Consider the following 20,048-nt stretch of genomic DNA (forward strand, 5'->3'; position numbering starts at 1 on the left):
AAAACATCTCATTTTCTGGAAGGCAGGGGCCATTGATACCTCCATTTTGTTTTTTGTTTTTTGTTTTTAGGTTTTAGCAAGGCAAACGGGGTTAAGTGGCTTGCCCAAGGCCACACAACTAGGTAATTATTAAGTGTCTGAGACTGGATTTGAACCCAGGTACTCCTGACTCCAGGGCGGGTGCTTTATCCATTGCGCCACCTAGCCACCCCAGTACCTCCATTCTGAAGATGAAGTTAAGTCACTTGCTTAGGGTCACATAGCTAGTAATTATCTAATGCTGAATTTGAACTTGGGTCTTCCAGATTCCAGATCCAGAGTTCTCGGATCTCTGTGCCACCCAGCTGTCTTCTGTAACAGCTAAATATGCATAGTCCTAGTGTTAGGGTTTGCAAAGTGCAAATATTATCTAATTTGAACTTCACAACAGTTCTAGTCGGTAGGTGCCATCATCATGGAAGGCAGGGTTAAGTAATTTGCTGTTAAGTGTCTGAAGCTGGATTTGAATCCAGGTCTTCCTGACTTCAGGTCCAGTGCTCTCTCATCTGTTTCTTATTTATGTGAAATGGACCAGTGGGATATAGGTTTGGAAAGGGATGTTGGGATCGAATCATGAAGGGCCTTAATGCTGGTTTGAGCAACAGCATCTTTTGCCATGGACCATGGAATAGGTCCCATGAAGAGGGAATAAGGAAAGATGAGAGATAATCAGGGATGGAGTTTAGGGGCTGGAAGCAGACCAGTTAGGTGCATTGTGCAGCATTTCCAAGTAGGCACACTGAGAATAGTGAAGAGAGATTTTAGGCCTTGAACCAGGGCTGGAGGGATAGAGGGGTCCTCAGAGATCTCTGGGGTTAAGGGACTTGTCTGAAGCAGTGACAGGATGAGATCTGAACAGTCTCTCTCCCATCATAGCTTTCTTCCTCTGCCCTTTGGGCTCCCCTGCTCGACTTTCTAATTAGGTCCCTCCCAGGTCCATGACAAGCTGCATGAAAGAAAATGCTGCATCAACCTCATGAAGCCAAGATCCTGCGGTTGGCTTTAAGCCCGTAAGCCTGTGGCGCCACTCACAGAGATGAGGGAGAGCGCGGAGTCTTTGCGACTGCTCTCGGCTCTCGAGTTGGCCAGTTTGTAAATGACCTCATAGCAGTTTGTCAAAACCAGCAGGAGAGCAATGGCAAGACCCCCACTACTTCCAGGGTCATATTAGGCTCGGCTGGTGGGCCCGCTCCCCAGGCCTGCTCAGATGCCTAGGAGACAAGGCAGGGCAGGACAAGAAAGTCAACCTGGAAAGCTATGCTTAACTAGCCTCCTTCTGTGGAGATTCCACTCATTTTTCTCAGGGCCATTTGAAAGAGAATAGAGCCTCTTCTTGCCAGAGCTTCCTCCACCATTGGGGGGGAGGGGAAGAAACTGATACCACTTTAGAATAGGAATGGCTTCATTTTTTGTTTTTCTATGTTCAGATCTTAACAGTGATTGGCACACAGCAGGTGTTTAATAAAAGCTTGCTGATGGGCAAATAGGTATGTTTAAATGTTCATGCTTCTCCCCCAAATAAGGTGAATTCCTTGAGGCAAAGGTCTGCTTCATGTTTGTCTCTGGCTGATTGATTTGATGACTGTACTTAAGGAACCGTGCAGGGGAGGCTCCCCCACCTTTGTGAGGAAGAGGACAACTGGGCTAGGTGACGGCCTAGTGTGGGTCAGGCCCTGGCTAGGTGCTAGGGAGTCAAAGACAGGCAAACATAGGCCCACCTCCTGTTAGCTCTCCACCCAGTGGGGGAGATGGTGAGCAGACGCCTGCAACAGGTTCGACTGGACAAGGGTGCTACAGGAGGTAGACTTTAGCAAGGACTTGAAGAAAACCAGAAATTAGGAGGGAGACGATTCCAGGCAGGGGAGACTGTTCAAGATGATTCCTGGAGGCAGGAGATGGAGGGGCTTGTGCCAAGAATGAGAAGAGCTGGATCAGAGTGGGGGTAGGCCACTGAAAAGGTAGGAAGGGGCTTTCTTTTGATCCTAGAGGCCTGGGACTGCCAGACTTGAGCAGGGAGACTGACTAGTAAGTTACTGTACTAGTCTGGGGGTGAGAGAATGAGTGCCTTGGGGAGGTGGGAAGGAAGAGAGGACTCAAGCACAAGGACTCGTTAAATGATCAAGGAATGACCGTCGCCTGAATGGAGCGGTAAGCTCTCTGTGTTCACACACAGCCCCAGATTTTGAATAGTGATCTGGATGAGTCACAGCTCCCACGGTTGACAGGTATGAGAAGGACACCAAGCCAGGAAGAGACTATGACCATGGGTCAAATCGGCCCTTAAGGGAGTCTTCTTAATGGATTCACAAAACCAAGGGAGAGGTGTGGTGAAGCCAAAAGAGGAGAGCTGAAGAAGGCACAATGTACAGGCCTACTGACCTTGCTGTTGTCAAACCACATTTTAGGATAGGATCCTGACATACCAGAAAGCATCCATAAAACAAAGTCCAGGATGGTGAGGGATCTGCGATCCCTGAGGACCAGCTAGTATTTTTCAGATCCATCATTTGATCCTCATAACAAGTTGGGAGGGAGGTGCCTCTTTTATCCCCATTTGATGGATGAAAAAACTGAGAAAGCCGGGACTGTGTTTGCACAGGGTCACATAACCTGGATCTGAGCTCAAGTCTCCAGGACTCCAGGAAAAGGGGAGCAAAGGGGATAAGGGGGACTTATTAGAAGGGTTGTTTTATGGAAAAAAGATTTCGCTGTTTAGTCCTTAGGATAGACCTAGGAGTGATGAAAAGTTGGGCAGTAAGCAGAGTGAGGTTTGTTTCCAAAGAGCCTATCTGGGGAGGCTATGGGTCCCCACCCCTCCTTGGGAGGGAGAAGAAGGGGCTCTGGGGCAGGGGTCCGGTGGTCTAGATGACCTTGCAGGACCCTTTCAATCTGGAGATTTTCTGAGTCTGAGAAGTGTCAGTTATACCTCAATGACAGGATGATGATGATGGCTCCATTGACAGAACCAAAGTGATGGAAAAGCTGACAGAAAGCACTGGAGTCTTGGCAAGACAGTCACTGGGCCATGACCAGGCAGGCACCCTATGCTTTTCTTTCCCCACATATTAAAAAGGAGGAGGCCTACATGGAATTCCCAGCCATGGGACCTTGGGCAAGGAATCCCTGCTCTGACCTGTAAATTAAGGGGCAGAATCAGCCAGCTTCTGAGGTTACTTTGAGCACTAAGATATGAAGTCAGTCTAACCCCCAGACTCCTCAGAGAAGCCACTAAAAAGGAGGCAAACCCAGAGAACTCACCCTTTCTGTAGGATGGACATACCAACTATATCCATCCTTTAAAGGCAGCCTGGATCTTTGAAGGAAGAAAGGCCCTAAGATTTGCAGGAAATCAGACCATGTGTTTACGATGCCTTCTTTTTTAAGCCTCCCACCTCCCCACCCCAGCCTCACCCAACCATCTGTTCATGAGCTATTTCCCCAAGGACACTCATTGTTTATTTACAAAGACACCAGGCAAGCAAAGACATTAAGGCTTCTTTGCCAGCACAGAATGAGCTGGATTTCATTTCCTGGCCCAGGCTGCTGGCGGACACCCGCCCTCATCAGAACACATGCTTGATCTTTTCTACAGGGATGTTCGGGCCAGGGAACCAAAAGGGCCCTTCTGGCCGACTCGGCCACTCAGTTAACTACAGAGATATTCTCCGGTATTCATTCTAGTCAGCACTAAAGGTTGTGGTTCCCAAGATTCAAATCAGAAGGATGGAATTGATCTTGTTTTTAATCCTTTTGCAACAAGACTCCATGCTGTAAAATGGAAAAAACTCTGGTATAGGAGCCAAGAGACTTGACTTCCTCCCACCAAATGCACAGTGTGACCTTGGGCAAATCCCTTCCCCTGCCTCGACATGGCCTTCTTCATCTCTAAAATCAGGGGAATGCACTCCAAGAAACAAGCTTCCTCCTTGCTTGTCTTGGGTCGCCAGTGCCTAGCTCTTCTTAACTTGGCAGGTGCTTCACAATCAGTGCAGGGGTAGTAAAGTATGGGCCTGGGGCCTCAGAAGACTGAATCCAACCCTGCCTCACTCACTTCCTAGCTGTGCGATTGTGGACAAGTCACTTCATCTCTGCCTCAATTTCCTCCTCATGAAAATGGAGTTCATGACACCTATCTCCTAAAGTGCTATGTAAAGGGACATATAAATAGCTGACTCTGATAGTTCATGGTCTACGTCCTATGGGCCCTACAGCCAAGAGTTCATGAATCGTAGGGTGCTAGTGAAGAGGGACCTCAGGGGGCATCTAATTCAATCCTGTTCTAGAAGAGTGAGACTCAATGGGTCTGCCCAAAGTCACAAGGCTGAGGAGATGGAGCGTTTAAAACCAGGCCTCCCTTCTGCTGTCCCACTCTGCTTCCCTTCTAGGAATCCCTGGGGATGGAGATGATGACCCTCACCCTAGGCACATATTTTACTTGTCAGGCAGCTAGACCTTAGAACTCATGTGCTGACATCCTAGGCTGAAGACTGAGCCATAGGGTGGGCTGGGGGTATCAGGTACATACCCCCTAGTGGTACTTTCTGCTGGCAGATCTGACAGAACCACAGCTCCTAATGAGAATTCTTAAGTGAAAACTTCACAGTCCTTTGGAACCAAAAGCATGTGGGAGAAAGCACTATTATTCCCACTCCCTTTTTGGCTGAACATCCCTTGGGCTGTGCTAGGCAGCTCTTTGCAAGGCCAGCACTTGGTCTTCCCAGTGAAGCAGCTATAGAAAATGGCCACTGATGGAGACTGGATGGAGAAGAGGGACAGGCAGGCAGCCAGGGATGGAAGAAGGGAGAAGAGAGAGAGATCTGAGCTGGATCTCCAGGGAACAAAATGGAGCTGCAAGAAAACTTTCAGCCTTAACAACAGAACAGGCAACAGAGTGGAAAACTCCCTGACTGGCTCCCTCCGGGTAGCCACAGACACGGGAAAGGTCACAGGATAAACAAAATTTCTCATACACCGAAATTCTACCATTCATGGCTGAGTCTAGCTACCCAGGAGGTTGATGAGCATGGCTGACCAAAGGTCCCAGTGCCCTGCACTAAACTGAAATATTAGAAGAGAAATGGGTTTAACCACTGGAATGAAGCAGGTAGGGAACAGAAGGAAAGTGGGATTTCCATTAAAAGGTCCTGTCTTCCTTCTAGTGTCTTTAAAAATGAAGTATGTAGGTTTTATAAAATTTCAACAACCCTGAGAAAGAACATAAATGCATTCCTTGCTCAATCTTTACTTACCCTTCAGTATCTCTTGGATGAAGAGAATTGAAAAATAAATTGAGACAACTAGCTCATCACAGATCTCTAGTTTATCCTGTGATGATGTGCCCTATAGGAAACCCAAGATGGTAAGAACCAGAAGGAAAGGAAGATTCTTAGAACCCAGGGTGTCACAGCTGGGAGGGCCCTTAGAATATGGAATGTTAGGGCTGGGAGGGTCCTTAGAACACAGAATGTCAGAGCTGGGAGGACCCTTAGAATACAGGTTGTCAGAGTTGGGAGGGTCCTTAACACAGAATGTCAGAGCTGGGAGGACCCTTAGAACCCAGGGTGTCACAGCTGGGAGGGCCCTTAGAATATGGAATGTCAGGGCTGGGAGGGTCCTTAGAACCCAGAAGGTCAGAGCTGGGAGAACCCCTAGATCATGGAATGTCAGGGCTGGGATGGTCCTTAGAATACAGGATGTCAGGGCTGGGAGGGCCTTTAGAACATGGAAGTCAAGGCTGGGAGGGTCCTTAGAACACAGGATGTCAGAGCTAGGAGGGAAGTGGCTTAAGGACACAAAATGTCAAGGCTAAGAGACCCCTTCGAACATGGAAGGTCAGAGGTGGGAGGGTTCTTACTTAGGACACAGAAGTCAAAAGAAAAGACCTCTGAACAAGGAATGCTAGAGTTTGAAGGGACAGTGGGAAAATTGGAAACTGGAGAGAAGGGGCTCATCTAAAGTCACAAGATAAATCAGTGACAATCAAGACTACACCCCATCTTCCTTCAATTCTACCTTGTTTTCCATCTTAAAGATCACTTCTTTTGACAGGAGGCCTGGGTGGTTGGTTGTCCTAGGCCTGCACATGGACCCACTTGAAGCTAGCTTAACCTGTGTGACTGTTGGCTTTAAAAGGATGGGGGTGCCAAGAAGGAGGGCAAAGCTGTGGTGGAGACAAGAGCCACTAGGGCAAAGTCACACCTGCCCTTCTCTGAGAGGGGCCCTGGCTGCTCAGTCTGAGTCAGGATGAGCTCTGCCATAGCACAGGCAGGATTTGCATCCCCCTATTTAGGCTGTAAATCATCCATTCCCCTCTCCCCCGCCCCAACAAGGCAAGCCACAAAGTCACTGACTTATTTATAGTGTTCTTATTGTGTCTGCTGAGAATAAATCAGAAAAAACCTCCTGCACACCCTCCCCAGCCCCAAAGCCATCATCTTTCCCCCAGCCCCCTCCCCATTAACAGCGCAGCAATTCCATTTCCAAGCGGTGCATTTGAGAGGGCCATAATTCCATTTTATGGGCAGGCTGTTGAATGAATGAAAAAGGCATCCCCTCCTCTGAGAATTTCCTGGGCAGGATGGCCTGATGGTTTTAAATATATCTGACAGTAACAGATTTGAAGCTAAACCATCAGCTCAAGGAGAGTGTCCTGCTGTTCGGCAGGGAAGGAGGTGACCTGGTTTAATCCAACCCTCTGCCCGAGTTTTTCTCAGGCTCTGAAAGAGGAGCACGACATCACCTGGCCAAGCTACCAACTCTCCAAGGCCGAGTAGCCAGCACGAGGAGGGGGAGTTGTCTCCCCCAACATCTGTGTGGCCTTGTCATGAGTCCCGAAGCACCTGTAGAAGCGGACCACCAGAATCATGAGTCTGGAGGCTACAAGATCAGTAGTTGTCAGCACTGGCAGAGTCAGCTGGGTATAGAAGTCAGATTCACAGAAGTCCAACAAAATGCTAGTGCTGAGAGAGGGACCTTAGAACTCAGGTCAGGGTTGAGGGGTTGGTGGGTGGATAGGTGGATGACCTGAGAAGGATCCCCCAAAAATGTCAAGTCTAATTCCTTCATTTTATGAGGAAACTAGGTCCAGAGAAGGGAAAGACCTTAACCAAGATCACAAAATATATGTGTATATGTGTACACACAGTAAAGAACTATTCTGCTCAGAAGCAGGATAGTCAGTCTAGAGAGTTGCTCTTTCTACTCCAACAGTTGAATTCCTTCAATCCCTCTTTCCCATTCCAAAGTCAAAAATTAGTTGGTGTGGCCTCTTGGGGAGGGTATGTCTGAGTGGGAACAGTTGCCTGGCATGACTGCACCATATGTGTGCCTAATTTTTCAGATGGTCAGAGTCTAGGGACATAGATTTTTCTAGAGGCAGTGAGGGGGTCTGCTCTTGCCGGTTTCTGGGTAACTGGACCCCTAGTTCCCAAGCCCTTCAAAGGCCCCTGGTTTCATTTTTTATCTTGGCTTCCTAAGGAGGCAGTCACAGTTGCATGGAAGGTTTCTTGGTGGGAGATGGGAAGTAAATACACAAATACACAAATAATCAAATACAGAAAATCTGCCATTTGGATAGTAGATGAACTAAGCCTTGACTCAAGGTGTGACCCTGAACAATTCAGTCAATACTTCCTAAAAGAAAGTCCCTGCTTCCTCCTTCTGAAGAGCACTGCTTGAATTCAATCAGGAAATGAAGATAGAAAGGCATAAACTATATTGTTCTATGTAGATGTGGTTTTATTTTCATGGGTCTTAACCCGTGAAGATCAGGGTCTTAACCTTTTTTGTGTCATGGATTCCTTATAACAGATAATGTGATACAAGTTATAGATCTTTTTTTTATAATATTTTTTAAAGCATAAAATAAAATCTATAGGATTACAAAGGAAATCAAATACATTGAAAATCTGTTATGAACCCCTATTTTTAGAGACTAGAAAATTCTTCATTCCCATCCAAAGAGAGAATATTAGGTCAAAGAAAGAAGAATGATGGTCTTACCTAGTGTGGTCCTTTAGATGCTCTTAAAAATTCTTACACAACTGGAATACTTTAAACACTGTGAAAGGGGACAATTAAGCTAGATTTGTAAACTAATCCCTTAGAGAAAACAAAACTAGCAAAGCAAGGTTAAAAAAAAGGTAGAGATAGGAAGAAAAAAGGCTAAAATAATCAACATCTGCTTTTGCCATCTTGGTTTCTATCAGAGCTGGAAGGGATTATGGAGTTCATCCTGTTTTGTGTGTGTGTGTGTGTGTGTGTGTGTGTGTGTGTGTGTGTGTGTTCCGCAAGGCAAATGGGGTCAAGTGGCTTGCCCAAGGCCACACAGCTAGGTTAATTATTCAGTGTCTGAGGCCAGATTTGAACTCAGGCACTCCTGACTCCAGGGCCGGTGCTCTATCCACTGCGCCACCTAGCCGCCCCTCATAGTGTTATTTGATGTCGAACTGAGGGCTGGGTGAGGCTCTAGAGAGCCAAGGTAAAGTCCTAACTCTGCCAGTCACTGCCCTGGACTTCAGTATACCCGAGCTAAGCTACCAACTTTCTAGGGCCGAGTGGCTGGCAAAACGTTTTCTATAACATCTGTGTGGCCTTGTCATAAATCCCATGATTCATGTACATTACAAATGGACCAGAGGATCTTAAGGCCCCTTCTAGCCTGGAAGTCAACACATCTCTGAGCCCCTTTGCTCTCCAAAGAAAGGTACCAAGGTCCAAGGTCACCTAGATGACAAATCACAGAGATGGTATTCCCAATCCACTGAATGGTCAAGCTAGCTGCTTCTGCTTGACTGCAATTTCCCCTTGCATCATTCAACAGCCCTGGCTGGTAGGAAGTTTGTAGAACTGCAGTGTGAGGAAGGGCCTTAAGAGATCCCATACTCAGGAAGGAATGAAGGAATTCCCTCTATATCCAAAAGCATATAAGCAGCTGACAGTCTGTATTTCTCAACTGCAGATTCCTGCTAGCAGGCTGCTCTCATTTCATCAGTCTCTAGAAAGTGCAAGGACTCACAGTCACTCCCCTGTCAAGGGGAAAACCAGGGTGAGGGGAACACCAAGTGGGCTCAAAAGCTTCCAAAACAAGGGCAGGTGGAGCAAAGGCCTCCTTCTGGCTTGGTCATTCTGCATGGTTGGATGCCCCAGCACGCCTGCGCACAGCTTTGTCCTTGCCCAGTGACTGGGGCCCTGACTCATTAACATTCTTGAAGCTCGGCTGCCTCTGCCTCTCCTCCTGCCTTTCCCTCCCCTATGGGCTTCTCGCCAGAAACAGGCTGCTCTATCACATCCAACCTCTAGACCAGATCCCTCCCCTCCAGTCTCTCCAGGGGCGGAAAGAAGAGATTTCACACCATTGTGGAGAAGGGAATATAGCCCTGAGTCGGTGTGACCTGGGAGTCCAGGAGACCTGCAATCTAGTCCTGGTTCTGCCAGTTACTGGGCAAATAATTTTATCCCTGAAACTCCTCTTCCTCATTTGTGAATCATGGATAGTCTGACTTGACTGGGCATATACCCCAAGGAGGGCAGTGACAAAAACAAAGACTCTGCACATACCACAATATTCAGAGTAGCACTTGCAGGGATAGCAAATTAGAAAAAAGGTAAATGTCCATTAACTGCAGTCCAAGGATGTCATGGAAGATTCCTGGGCTGGAAGAATATGATGAATACAGAGAAGCATGAAAAGACATGAACTGAGACAGAGTGAAGTCAACAGATCCAAGAAAACAATCTATGTGGTGACTACAAAAAGAGACATGGGAAAACCCAAATACCCCAAAACAATTCAAAGTGAAGCATATTGTGCTCCACAAAAAAGCTGAGAGGAGACACTCCCCTCCCTTTCCTTGGTAGAGGGGGATTTGATGACATACAGAGGTCACTCTTTTCTAGGCGATCAGCAACTTGGCTGACATTTTTTTCCTTCTTCCTCTAAAAAACTTCTTGATTATAGTTGGCTCTGTGGAAGGGAGGAGGAGGAGAGATGTAATGTAAAAAGCAAACATGACTATGAGAAATCACCTTTGATAACCCAGGAATGGTGACGTCACTGTATCCCGTGCCCAGTGATCCCCTGCAGCCTTCAGACAATCATAGGACTCCTCTACAGAGGAGATGAGCAGCAAGGGGCCCAAGGAAACGCCGGCTGGAGAGGGAGGGGACAGGGAAGGTGTGATAGCTGACAGATGGTTAGCCAGCAGGCTACCCTGGTACCCAAGCAAAGGAAAGGACCGAGAGAGGTATGAACCTCTCAGGGAAACTTTCCCTGATGAGTCAGTTAGTTGTTCCAGTTCTTTTCCTCAAATCACCTTGAATTTCTTTGTTAACAAGGCTAACAGTGAGCAGAGCATTCAGGGTATTATCTCTAATCTGAGCCTCACCACACCATGGGGACAGAGGTGAGAATAGTCTCTCCATTTTACAGTCAAGAAAATTGAACTTGATAAAGGTTCAGTGACTCGCCCAAGGTCACATAGTCAATGGGGGGGAGGGGTTGAACTCGGCTCTTTCTGTCTGCAAGTTTGGCGCTCTCTCCACTACAAATAATCAGTCACTGTTTACCTTCATCTATGTTGCATCTCCCAGTTCAATTGTGGGCTCCTTCAGTGCTTTTATTTTTATGCTCCTAGGCCAGTCTTGTACAGAGCCGGTGCTTAATAAATATTGGCTGAAATGAAGCAATGACTCCAATAAAGGCAGAAGTGGCAGATTTGATCAAGTCTGCAGATGACACAAAATGGAATGGAAAAGCTGACAGATTGGATGACAGAATCTTAAAGATCTTAGACTAAGAACTGAATAAAATTACATTTATCCCATTAAAGGTCAAAGCCTTACACTCGGGTTAAAAAACTGACTTCACTGATACAAGATGGGGGTGAGTCAGCAGTGTACAAAAGATCTGGGGGTTTGGGTGGCTCATGAGCTCCATCTTGGCTGGCATGGGAATGTGACAGGCCTGAGGTGCTCATTCTCACACTGCAAGAAAAAGAGAGCCTGAGTACCTCTTTGCTTTAGGAAGGGCAATGATAACATGGACATCATGGTGAGAAAGGGGACCAGGATGGTGAAGGATCACTTGGAGATTAGGTGACTATTTAATCTGAAAAGAGAAGCGGGGCTGAAGTTGGAGCAAAGGATGGATGACCCTAAATGACCAGGTATGTCAAGGAAGAGGATCTTAAGTGTGGGCTGGACTAGACAGTCAATGAGAGCCCCACAGTGTCTGTGAATTGAGCAGAAGGCTTCCAGGATGCAGGGTAGGGCCTCTGGGGAGCATGTGAGAAGACTTGGACTCTGCTCTGCAACGATGGAAGGAAGGCCAGCAACAATGACATCATCGAGCCAATCTCCCCTCCCCTCCTCTCCCGGAGACCATAAGGGAGGGGAAATAGGATGGAACAGAAGCAGATGAGTTTCAAATCATGACATATGACTGACCCTGAATAAGACACCCATCTTCCAATATGGGAGGAATCCTTATAATCTAGAAAGGATAGATCTAGACTGTGTGTCCCAAAGGACTGAACCAGAACCTTTTAAGAGAAATGGACAGAAGTCATGAGGAGGCAGATTTCAGCTTTATATAAGAAAAAAACTTTCTAACAAATAAAACTGTCTAAACACAAAGACTTCTTACATGAAACTACCTTCAAGTAATATCAGCTTATGGTCTGTATTTCGAGGTCCCATCTAACTCTGACAGGCTATATGTAGAATAGACAAATTGAGTGGAAAAGAAATCCAGACTGGATAGTGAGGGAATTCCCTACCACCATGGTATTCAGGTAAGAGCTCACCTGGATGACTCCTTATGGTCCCTTCTAAGATCTGGGGTTCCAGGATTTTAAGCTGGAAGTATTTTTTTTAGGTTGATTTTTTTTTTTGCAAGGCAAATTGGGTTAAAGTGGCTTGCCCAAGGTCAGATAGCTAGGTAATTATTAAGTGCCTGAGGCTGGATTTGAACTCAGGTACTCCTGACTCCAGGGATGGTGCTCTATCCACTGCGCCACCTAGCTGCCCCCATGCTGGAAGTATTTTAAAAGAAATGTAGAACCTGATAGAACTCCTTGTCCTCAAGGACATACCCTTAAAAAGTCAGTACTGCAACACTCAGGACACAATGAACCTTGACTTAGGATTTTTCAGACCCTGGATGGGAGGAAAAACCTTAATTCTATGTATTTTATTTTATGCATTTAAAAACTATTCTGAGATGGGATCCATAGCCTAAACCAGACTGTCAAAGGGGTCTAGGAAACACAAAAAAAGTTAAGGATCCCCAACATAATGGTAGCCATGTTTTCCTTTTGGGGAAATCATGTTTCTGCCTCTCTACTTGATTCTGCTTAGAATACCTGGAAACTGGGGCCAGGAAGTCTGGTCCTTTTTTCTCAATGAACATATTTATGAGGGGATCATAGAGGTATCAGAAACAGGAGGCTCTCTCAGCTTCTAGCTCTGAATGATTGCCATTGTCACTACCACCACCACTACCACTCTTATCATCATAATTGTCATCATCATCATCAATTTTGCAATCCAGGGGTCAAAGACTTGTCTTGAGTATGTTCCTTCACGAATCATGGCAGGATTATGTCATTCTCAGCAGGATGAACTGAAATTTAAGAGGCAGCAAGACAGTTGGAGGTTTTAATAAAGTCCTCAGAGGGGCATTGCCTTGCAAAAACTAAAAAAAAAAAAAACAAAACCAACTAAAAGCAGAAAGTCCTCAGAGAACATCAAGTTTCATTCCTTCATTTAATATTAAATGTTTGGAGTGAAGGTGTGGAGGTGGGAAAGTCTGTTTAGGCATGTTTAGGGAAGATTCAGTTGTTTCTTTGAGATGAGCATTAGGTGCCTGAAGTCAGCCAGAGGTGGATAGATATAGAAAAGAACAAAGTAACTGATACCAGAGTCCTGAGGGATCTGAAGAGTGTGGGCAGTGTGGGCAAGAATGGGGTCAGAGGTTCATTATTAACTACGCTTGATTCTGGTAGCCTTAGCAGAAGTGACTGAATGGGAAAAGACTGGAAAAAGTGACTAATTAGGAAGGTAAACCAACAATCCAACAGATTGTGTTAATGCAAGAGTTCTTATTCATCTATTTATTTATCTGTCATTTGGCTTCTTTGGCTGGCTGGTGAAATCTATAATTCCCTTTCAGAAAAAATGTTCTTTAAATGCATAGAACAAAATACAAAGGAAATCAAGTATATTTTTATGCATTTCCTGAAAGATTAAAAAAAGTTCATGAACCTTAGGTTAAAAGACCTCTCAGCTAGAGAATCTTGCTAATATCCAGCTCTCTACTCAAGTCCCTTTGATGGTTCTCTATCACCAATGGAAAAATGTATAAATTCCTTAGCTTTCAAGGCCTGTCATATTTAGAGTCAATCCTTCATTTATAGCAGGGGTAGGGAACCTCTGGCTCGAGAGCAGTGTTGGTATGTCATTGCCAAGGCAAGACTCAAAATTCAATAAATTGAGCAGCCTTGTAGGGGTGAATAAATTAAATGTTTCATTAGCTCTAGCCCTCAAATGATGTTCTAAATATCCAAATGACCTTTGGCAGATCCCCAATTTATAGGATCACAGGGTTTAAAGTTGTAAGAGATCTCAGAGATCACTGAGTTCAATATGCTCACTTAAGAGATAAAGAAAATTAGAGCCAGAGTGGGGGAAAGGGCCGGTAGCTGAGTTGGGATTCAATCCCCTGGTCTTCTCTGCTCCAGATCCTGGAGCATTGTCACATACTGTCTCTCTCGCCTTTTCTCCCATCACTGCTCCTCCTTTACCCACTCTACACTCCCATCAAACTACACTCCTTAGCAAATATTAGGAGCAAAAGAGGCTGTAGAATTCAACCCTCTCATTTCATAGACAAAAAAATGAGGTCCCAAGAGGTAAAGGGTCTTGCTCCAAGTCACACAAAACCAAAACCAAGTTTCAAACCCATGTACTGGACATTTCATGAATCTACCCTGTCTCTTCCTAGCTTAGTACCTTGGTTTAGGACACACACCCTCAGATCTAGAATGCCTTCTCCCCCAGTCTATTCTAAAATCCTATCTTACCGTTCAAGGCCTGGAGAAAATGCTAAGCTGTAGAGAAAGGAATCAAAAGTGTGGTGTGGTATTCATCCTAGCTCTGTTCTGGAGGTCCTTAAGATGAATGTCTGACTTCCTTGGAGAGTCATGTACACCAGAGAGTCTACTATTCTCAGAGTTCTTGAGACCTTAGAGCAGAGCAGTGGCAGACTGGAAGCAGCCACAGAACAGAATGTTCTCCAGGAAGCTTTCTCAGATCCCCAAGCCTCAAGTAAACTTTTCCTCCTCTGGACCCTGGATCCACCTCTCAATGACAGTAGTGATTTTTTTATAAATTTCTCTCTTATTTTCCCTGCTAAATTACAAGTTTCTAGCACTAAGCTAAAGATTAAAAGCTCTCCCAACAACCTCTCTGCTCTGATATTCTATGTTCTTTTAAGGTCCAAACTAGATTTGATGTTCTATGAATATAGAAACAGAATATAGACTACAATGTAAAAATGCAACAAAAGGGGTTTACAATGATTAGATCAAGGGAAATACTTGTGGTTCTCCAAGGAAATCAGACATTCATTTGGGGACTTCCAGATTGAGAGTTGAAATGAGTGCCAAATAGACAGGCATGTCTCAGTGACAGGAATCAGTCCATTAGCTCTCCATGATAGTGCCTCCAGGCATTAACTTCCCAATCTCCAAGACTCCATCCTTATCAACGGCTGTGTGTCTCATAATGCACAAACTGGGCCCACCCGCCTGCGCTGTGCTAAGCTCCACCGAACCCTAAAATGATTTCTCTCAAGTGGGGAAATGCCAGCCAGGCTGCTCTGTCAAAGTCAATGTCATACAGGCCAATGTCACATGTCAGAGGAGAAAGGAGAGCGGGCAGCAGCTCCTTCCCCCCACAAACATCCGCACCAATCCAGCACAACACCAAGCCCAGGAACTCTACTGGTCCTCTCCTGCCACCTTCTGGCCTATGTAAGAAGCTCAGAGGAAACAATAGTCAAAAATGAGACTTAGGGAAGACAAGATAGTAGCCTTCAGGTAACTGAAAGGATGTCCCATTGACAAAAGATTAGATTTGTCTGCCAAAGGGCATAAAATTAGGAATGATGGGTAGATTTTAGGCCAATGTCAGAACCTTAAGAGTTATCCCAAAGTGTTCCTGTTAGTCTCAGGATTCAAGGGATTCCCTATCACTTGGGAGGCATTCAAGGAGAGGCTTAGATAACCACTTGGTCTCAACTCTTATTATTGACTTGGAAGTGAGCTTTATGTGAATGATTATGGATAAGTTGAATCTGGGCCTCAGTTGCTCCTCTTTGAAATTCAACAAATTAAAAAAAAGATATTTATTAAGGGGCTAATTTGTGCAAAGCACTGCATTCTAGATAGTTCCTGCCTTCAAGGAGCTCACATTCTACTCAGGTGTCATGGACATTGAAGAGGTTGCACTAGATCCTAAGGGACTTAGTTCTAGTTCTGATATCCTATATTCAAAGATCTTTTTTTATTCTGACACGTGTTTTATATATATGTTAAATATACACATTCACATCAGGTATAATTTAATGAAATCCATATAATAAAAAGGTTAAAATGTTGTCAGTGCAGATGAGAAAGACCACTTCACACTGAAAGAGATCAGGTTAGATATCATGGAGGAAGCACCATCTCAGTCAGATATTAATTTTCTTAGGGTATCTGTCCTGTCTTCCCAACTAGAATGGACTCAAAATAATGTGTGTTTCCTAATGTGTTTTTCATATCCTTATCCACTGGTAAACAGTAATACCTCAATGACTATTGATGATGATGTGGAAAACTCAAAATTCTCGATGGTTGGAGAAGAAAGGATATAAGAAACAAGTCTTCTATTGAAAACAAGGTCATTATTAAAGAGCTTGTCATTTGGACATTATCAGATATGAAGTACAGATCTCACCTACTTTCTTAGAAAACAGTCACCCAGTTTTTTTGTGAATGTCCCCAATTGCAGGGATTTCATTCACTGTAGAGGAAGCTTGTGCCACGGCTGGATAGCTCTAGTGAACTATCCTCCCTCCCCCATCCCAAGGCAGTTATTCAGAAATGTCTTCAGTGATCCTATCTGATCTACATCTTGTCTTCATCCAGGCCAAATATCCCCAATTGTTTCAACCCAATCTGACTATGGATGGGAGGGGGCTTGGGAAGATAACTCATTTTCTGTTCCATCACAGACCTTCCTCTGCTCCTTCCTCATGACGTGTTTGTCATCATCCTTCCAATAGGCATCCTCCAGTTCCTGCTGCCGCTTGGCATCAGCTGCTGCTTTGGCCTCGGCCTTCCTTGCTCGGGCAGCGGCCGACTTGGTGTTCTCGCCCTGGAACTTTTTGGGCATCCCTCAGCATGGACTTTGGAAAAAAAAAGAACAAAAGGTAAGGGTTGCATGAAAGCTCCAGGGCTGTGCCCTTCAGTTTAAACATTCCCATAGCACAGCTCAAGGATGAGGATATCAGGGTCCCTGTCAATGGCAAAGTGAGCAGATTGGCCCAGGGGCCTTCTATAGACCCTTTCAGCATTGATGTTTCAAGGACCCTCCAAAACTCTGAATGATAATGTGCTAAAAGTTGCAATATAGTAATCAGGTAAATGATGGGGGATAGGACTGCTAAGGGAAGATTTCCTGGAGGTGGGAGTCTCCAGCTAACTCACAGGAACAATTTCAGTAACAGAATGGGCCCTGCCTCCCATAGGTGCATAGGTGCCCAAGAGTTTCTTTCCAACCCACCTGAGTTGAATTTAAAATTGTTTTGTGTGTGGGTGAAATGGGACCTATTATAGTCCAAATTGGCAATCTATTAGTCAACCTTTCTCCACCTGGCTCCTGATCACACCTGCCAGATTCCTAGGGAGAAACTGGCCAATTATCCTGTTCCCACAGCTTTATAAACAGATCTCAAAATTGGAGTGTTGATTTGCTATTTAAAATAAAAATAAAATATATTAAAATTCCAATCATCTTTAACCCTCACTGAATGAGGGACTAGAAATCTAAGACTTTCAGATAACTGAAGGTTTACCCCATGTAAGCATTATTGAATGTTTTTTTTCCAATTACATGCAAAGATAATTTTCAACATTCATCTTTCTGTAAGTTTCTGAGTTTCACATGTTTCCTACCACCCTTCCTTCCATACCCTTCCCCATGACAGCAAGTAATCTGATATAGGTTATACCATGTAAACATTATTTTTAAAATTTAATTCTTCTGGATAATAATCAACAAGAAATTGATCACACACACAGCACTACGAATAGCAAAAATTGTGTTGATGATTTAGGGTCATCATTATAAACATCAGGGTATAATGGAAAGATCTGGATTCTTAAGTCCTGGCTTAGAATCACAGAACAATCTGTTACGGAAGGGATTTTAGAGAACATTTAGTTCAATCTCCTCATTTTCGGAAGAAGTTTAGATGCCAAAGACTGCATGCATATTCTTTACCCAGTATCAAAAAAGGGGGAAAGAAACCAGGACTAGCAATGAAAGGGTCAGATATGGTTATAGGCAGCTCAGTTATACTTCTCCTCACCTCCATACCAGAGTCAAGGTCTTTAATTACTGAATTTCCTTTCTTACAGTTACTGGGGCAACGTAAGGAAACATATGCAATTTATCAAATAGCTAGTTGCAAAATAATTGTCAATAATAGGCCTTATTAACTTGCAGATAAAGAAATGTTTGCAAGGTCCAGTAACTGGGAAAGGACAATAAGCACATCCCCCCTACCATGGGAAGCAGAACAGCCAACCGCCATGTGAGCTGCTGTTTAGAAAATATCAAATAGAAGGTCAGAGGTGGTGTTATTATTTGTAGTTCTGATAACCAAATCCCCAAATTCTCCCTGTGGATCCTAGGAAGATGCCCTTAGGGACCCCTGGGCCAATCAGCCCTAAGAATGACTTAGGGGAACCCTAGGGGAGCCCAGTCTGAGGTGAAATTGACTTCTAGCTGCCTGTTGCCACTAAGGCAGAACAAAACAGCTCCAGGATTCTCTAGGGAAAAGGCACATTATGGCAGGTTTCCGGAGAGTATTAGAAACCTGTCCTTCCCCTGGCCTGGGAAGATGTCTGTCTTGTCTCCGGGGAGTTAGTCATGGACAAGACAGTCAAACCTGTCTGTCCCCTAGCTGGCAACTTAAGAACTCTCTCCCTCGCAGAACCTGGCAGACGTTTCTCCCTTTAATTCAATCTCATTTTAAGTGTGCAGATATCACTCTGCCCTAGAAATGACAGAGAAGCCCTTTGCTAAAATGAGGAGAAAGACTTCAACCACACTCCTGTTGGTTTAAAACGCTGATACAAGGCAGGATCCTGTATTGCATTTTCAATATAAATCATGAAGCAGCTACTATAAGCAAGAAGATACTATGTTTTATAACCAGATTAAAAGATAACCAAATGACAGCTACAAAGGAGAGATAGGCAAAAAGGAGAGGTCTAAGCAAAGGCAACAGTGATGAACTGTTAGGTTATGGAATGTTCCAAAGAGGACTCTGACTAGGTCTGTATGTCAAATGTCACAGTCGACTGGACAGTGGTCTCAAAGCAGGGATTGACACTAAATTGAAAGACATTAAAATCCCTGCCTTTAAGGAGCTTCTAGGCCACTAGCATTTCCTCCAGTCTAAAAACCTTGTTTTGCACATTATCATGGTCTTTATCATAACATACTTTTTTTTTTAAAAAGGATGTGACAGGCCCATTGTGCTCTGCCTTCAAGCTTCATTTTTTTCATTACTCCAAAACTGGCATATTGTGTTCCATTCTGGGAAGCCCACTTTAAAAGGAGCATTTACCAGCTGGATCCATGGGCAAAAATGTGCAGTCAGAATGGAGAAGCAACTAGGTGAAGGGGCAGTTGAAAGAAATGGTGATGTTTAGCTTAAGAACACTGGTGGGGTAGAGAGAGAGGAGCTAATTTCTGTCTTCACATATTTAAAGGGCTATTATTTTATGGAAAGTGTGGCCTCATATGGCTGAAACAGGACCAAATGAAGGAGGAAGATTTCAGCTCCAGAGAAGAGCATCTTAGCCACCAGAGCCATCCAATGGTGGAAACAGGCTGTGTGGGGGGCCAGGGAGCTCCATGTTCCTGAAAACAATCAGGAGTATATTTTATCAGCCAATGCTAATGAGGGATGCTTTGAAATGATTCTTGGGAGTTTGGACTTGAAGACCTTTAAATGTCTTCAAATTTATGCAGTCCTTTAAAAAGTTCAACTCAATTACTTCATCCACCCTCCCAACAGCTCTGGGAGTGAAGGTCATTTTTATCTCTAGTCACACAATTGGGGAGAGGGTCTGTGAATTGCTCTAGCTGATATAATGAAGCAAATGATCAGGGCTGGAAGCCAGGTCTATTGTACCTGACCTTCCAACTTGGAGATTATATGATTTCACAGAGACAGAAAGATGTTGAGAATCCAGAAGAAAAGTGGTATTGCCCCTCTGCCAAGAAATCATCCTTGTAAGGCCTCCTCCAATGCCTCAGCACAGCCCTATGTGGAGATCAAGATTCTCAAAGGTAATGCCAATGGAGGGTAGTGCCACCTGGCTGGTGCCACTAAGCTGGAAAGGCTTTGAATGACAGGCACAGACTGTGATCAGCCTATTACATCAGCACCAAACTGGCTAAATGTTAAGAAGTTCATCACTCCGGGACTAGCTTACCAGGTGACACACTTTTCAGCCACAAAATCATTTCCTGAGGTCCAGAGGATTGTATGTGAATCAGAGGAAGAAGAATCCACCATGTTGAAATGATGGCTCATTGAGGTATACAGATAAAATGCCAAATGTTCTTTTGGCTTGGTAGGTCATTACTCCAGTCATTAATTCTCCTTGATGGCACAGAGGACACAACAGTAGGTCTGGAATCAGGAAGACCTGAGTTCAAATTTGGCT

At 44.6% G+C, this 20,048-nt stretch overlaps 1 protein-coding gene across 2 annotated transcripts in view; it reads right to left on the bottom strand.

Moving 5' to 3' along the window:
* The window catches only part of CCDC124 (coiled-coil domain containing 124), a 40,371-nt gene that overhangs the window by 5,335 nt on the left and 14,988 nt on the right, over window positions 1-20,048 (bottom strand). For both annotated transcript variants that reach the window (XM_074204852.1, XM_074204851.1), the window contains exon 2: window positions 16,318-16,489. In XM_074204852.1, coding sequence (XP_074060953.1) covers window positions 16,318-16,476 — 159 coding nt within the window. In that variant the 5' untranslated portion in view covers window positions 16,477-16,489. The remainder of the gene's footprint in view (window positions 1-16,317; window positions 16,490-20,048) is intronic.

The sequence above is a fragment of the Macrotis lagotis genome, chromosome X (assembly GCF_037893015.1).
Source record: "Macrotis lagotis isolate mMagLag1 chromosome X, bilby.v1.9.chrom.fasta, whole genome shotgun sequence".
Lineage (NCBI taxonomy): Eukaryota > Metazoa > Chordata > Mammalia > Peramelemorphia > Peramelidae > Macrotis > Macrotis lagotis.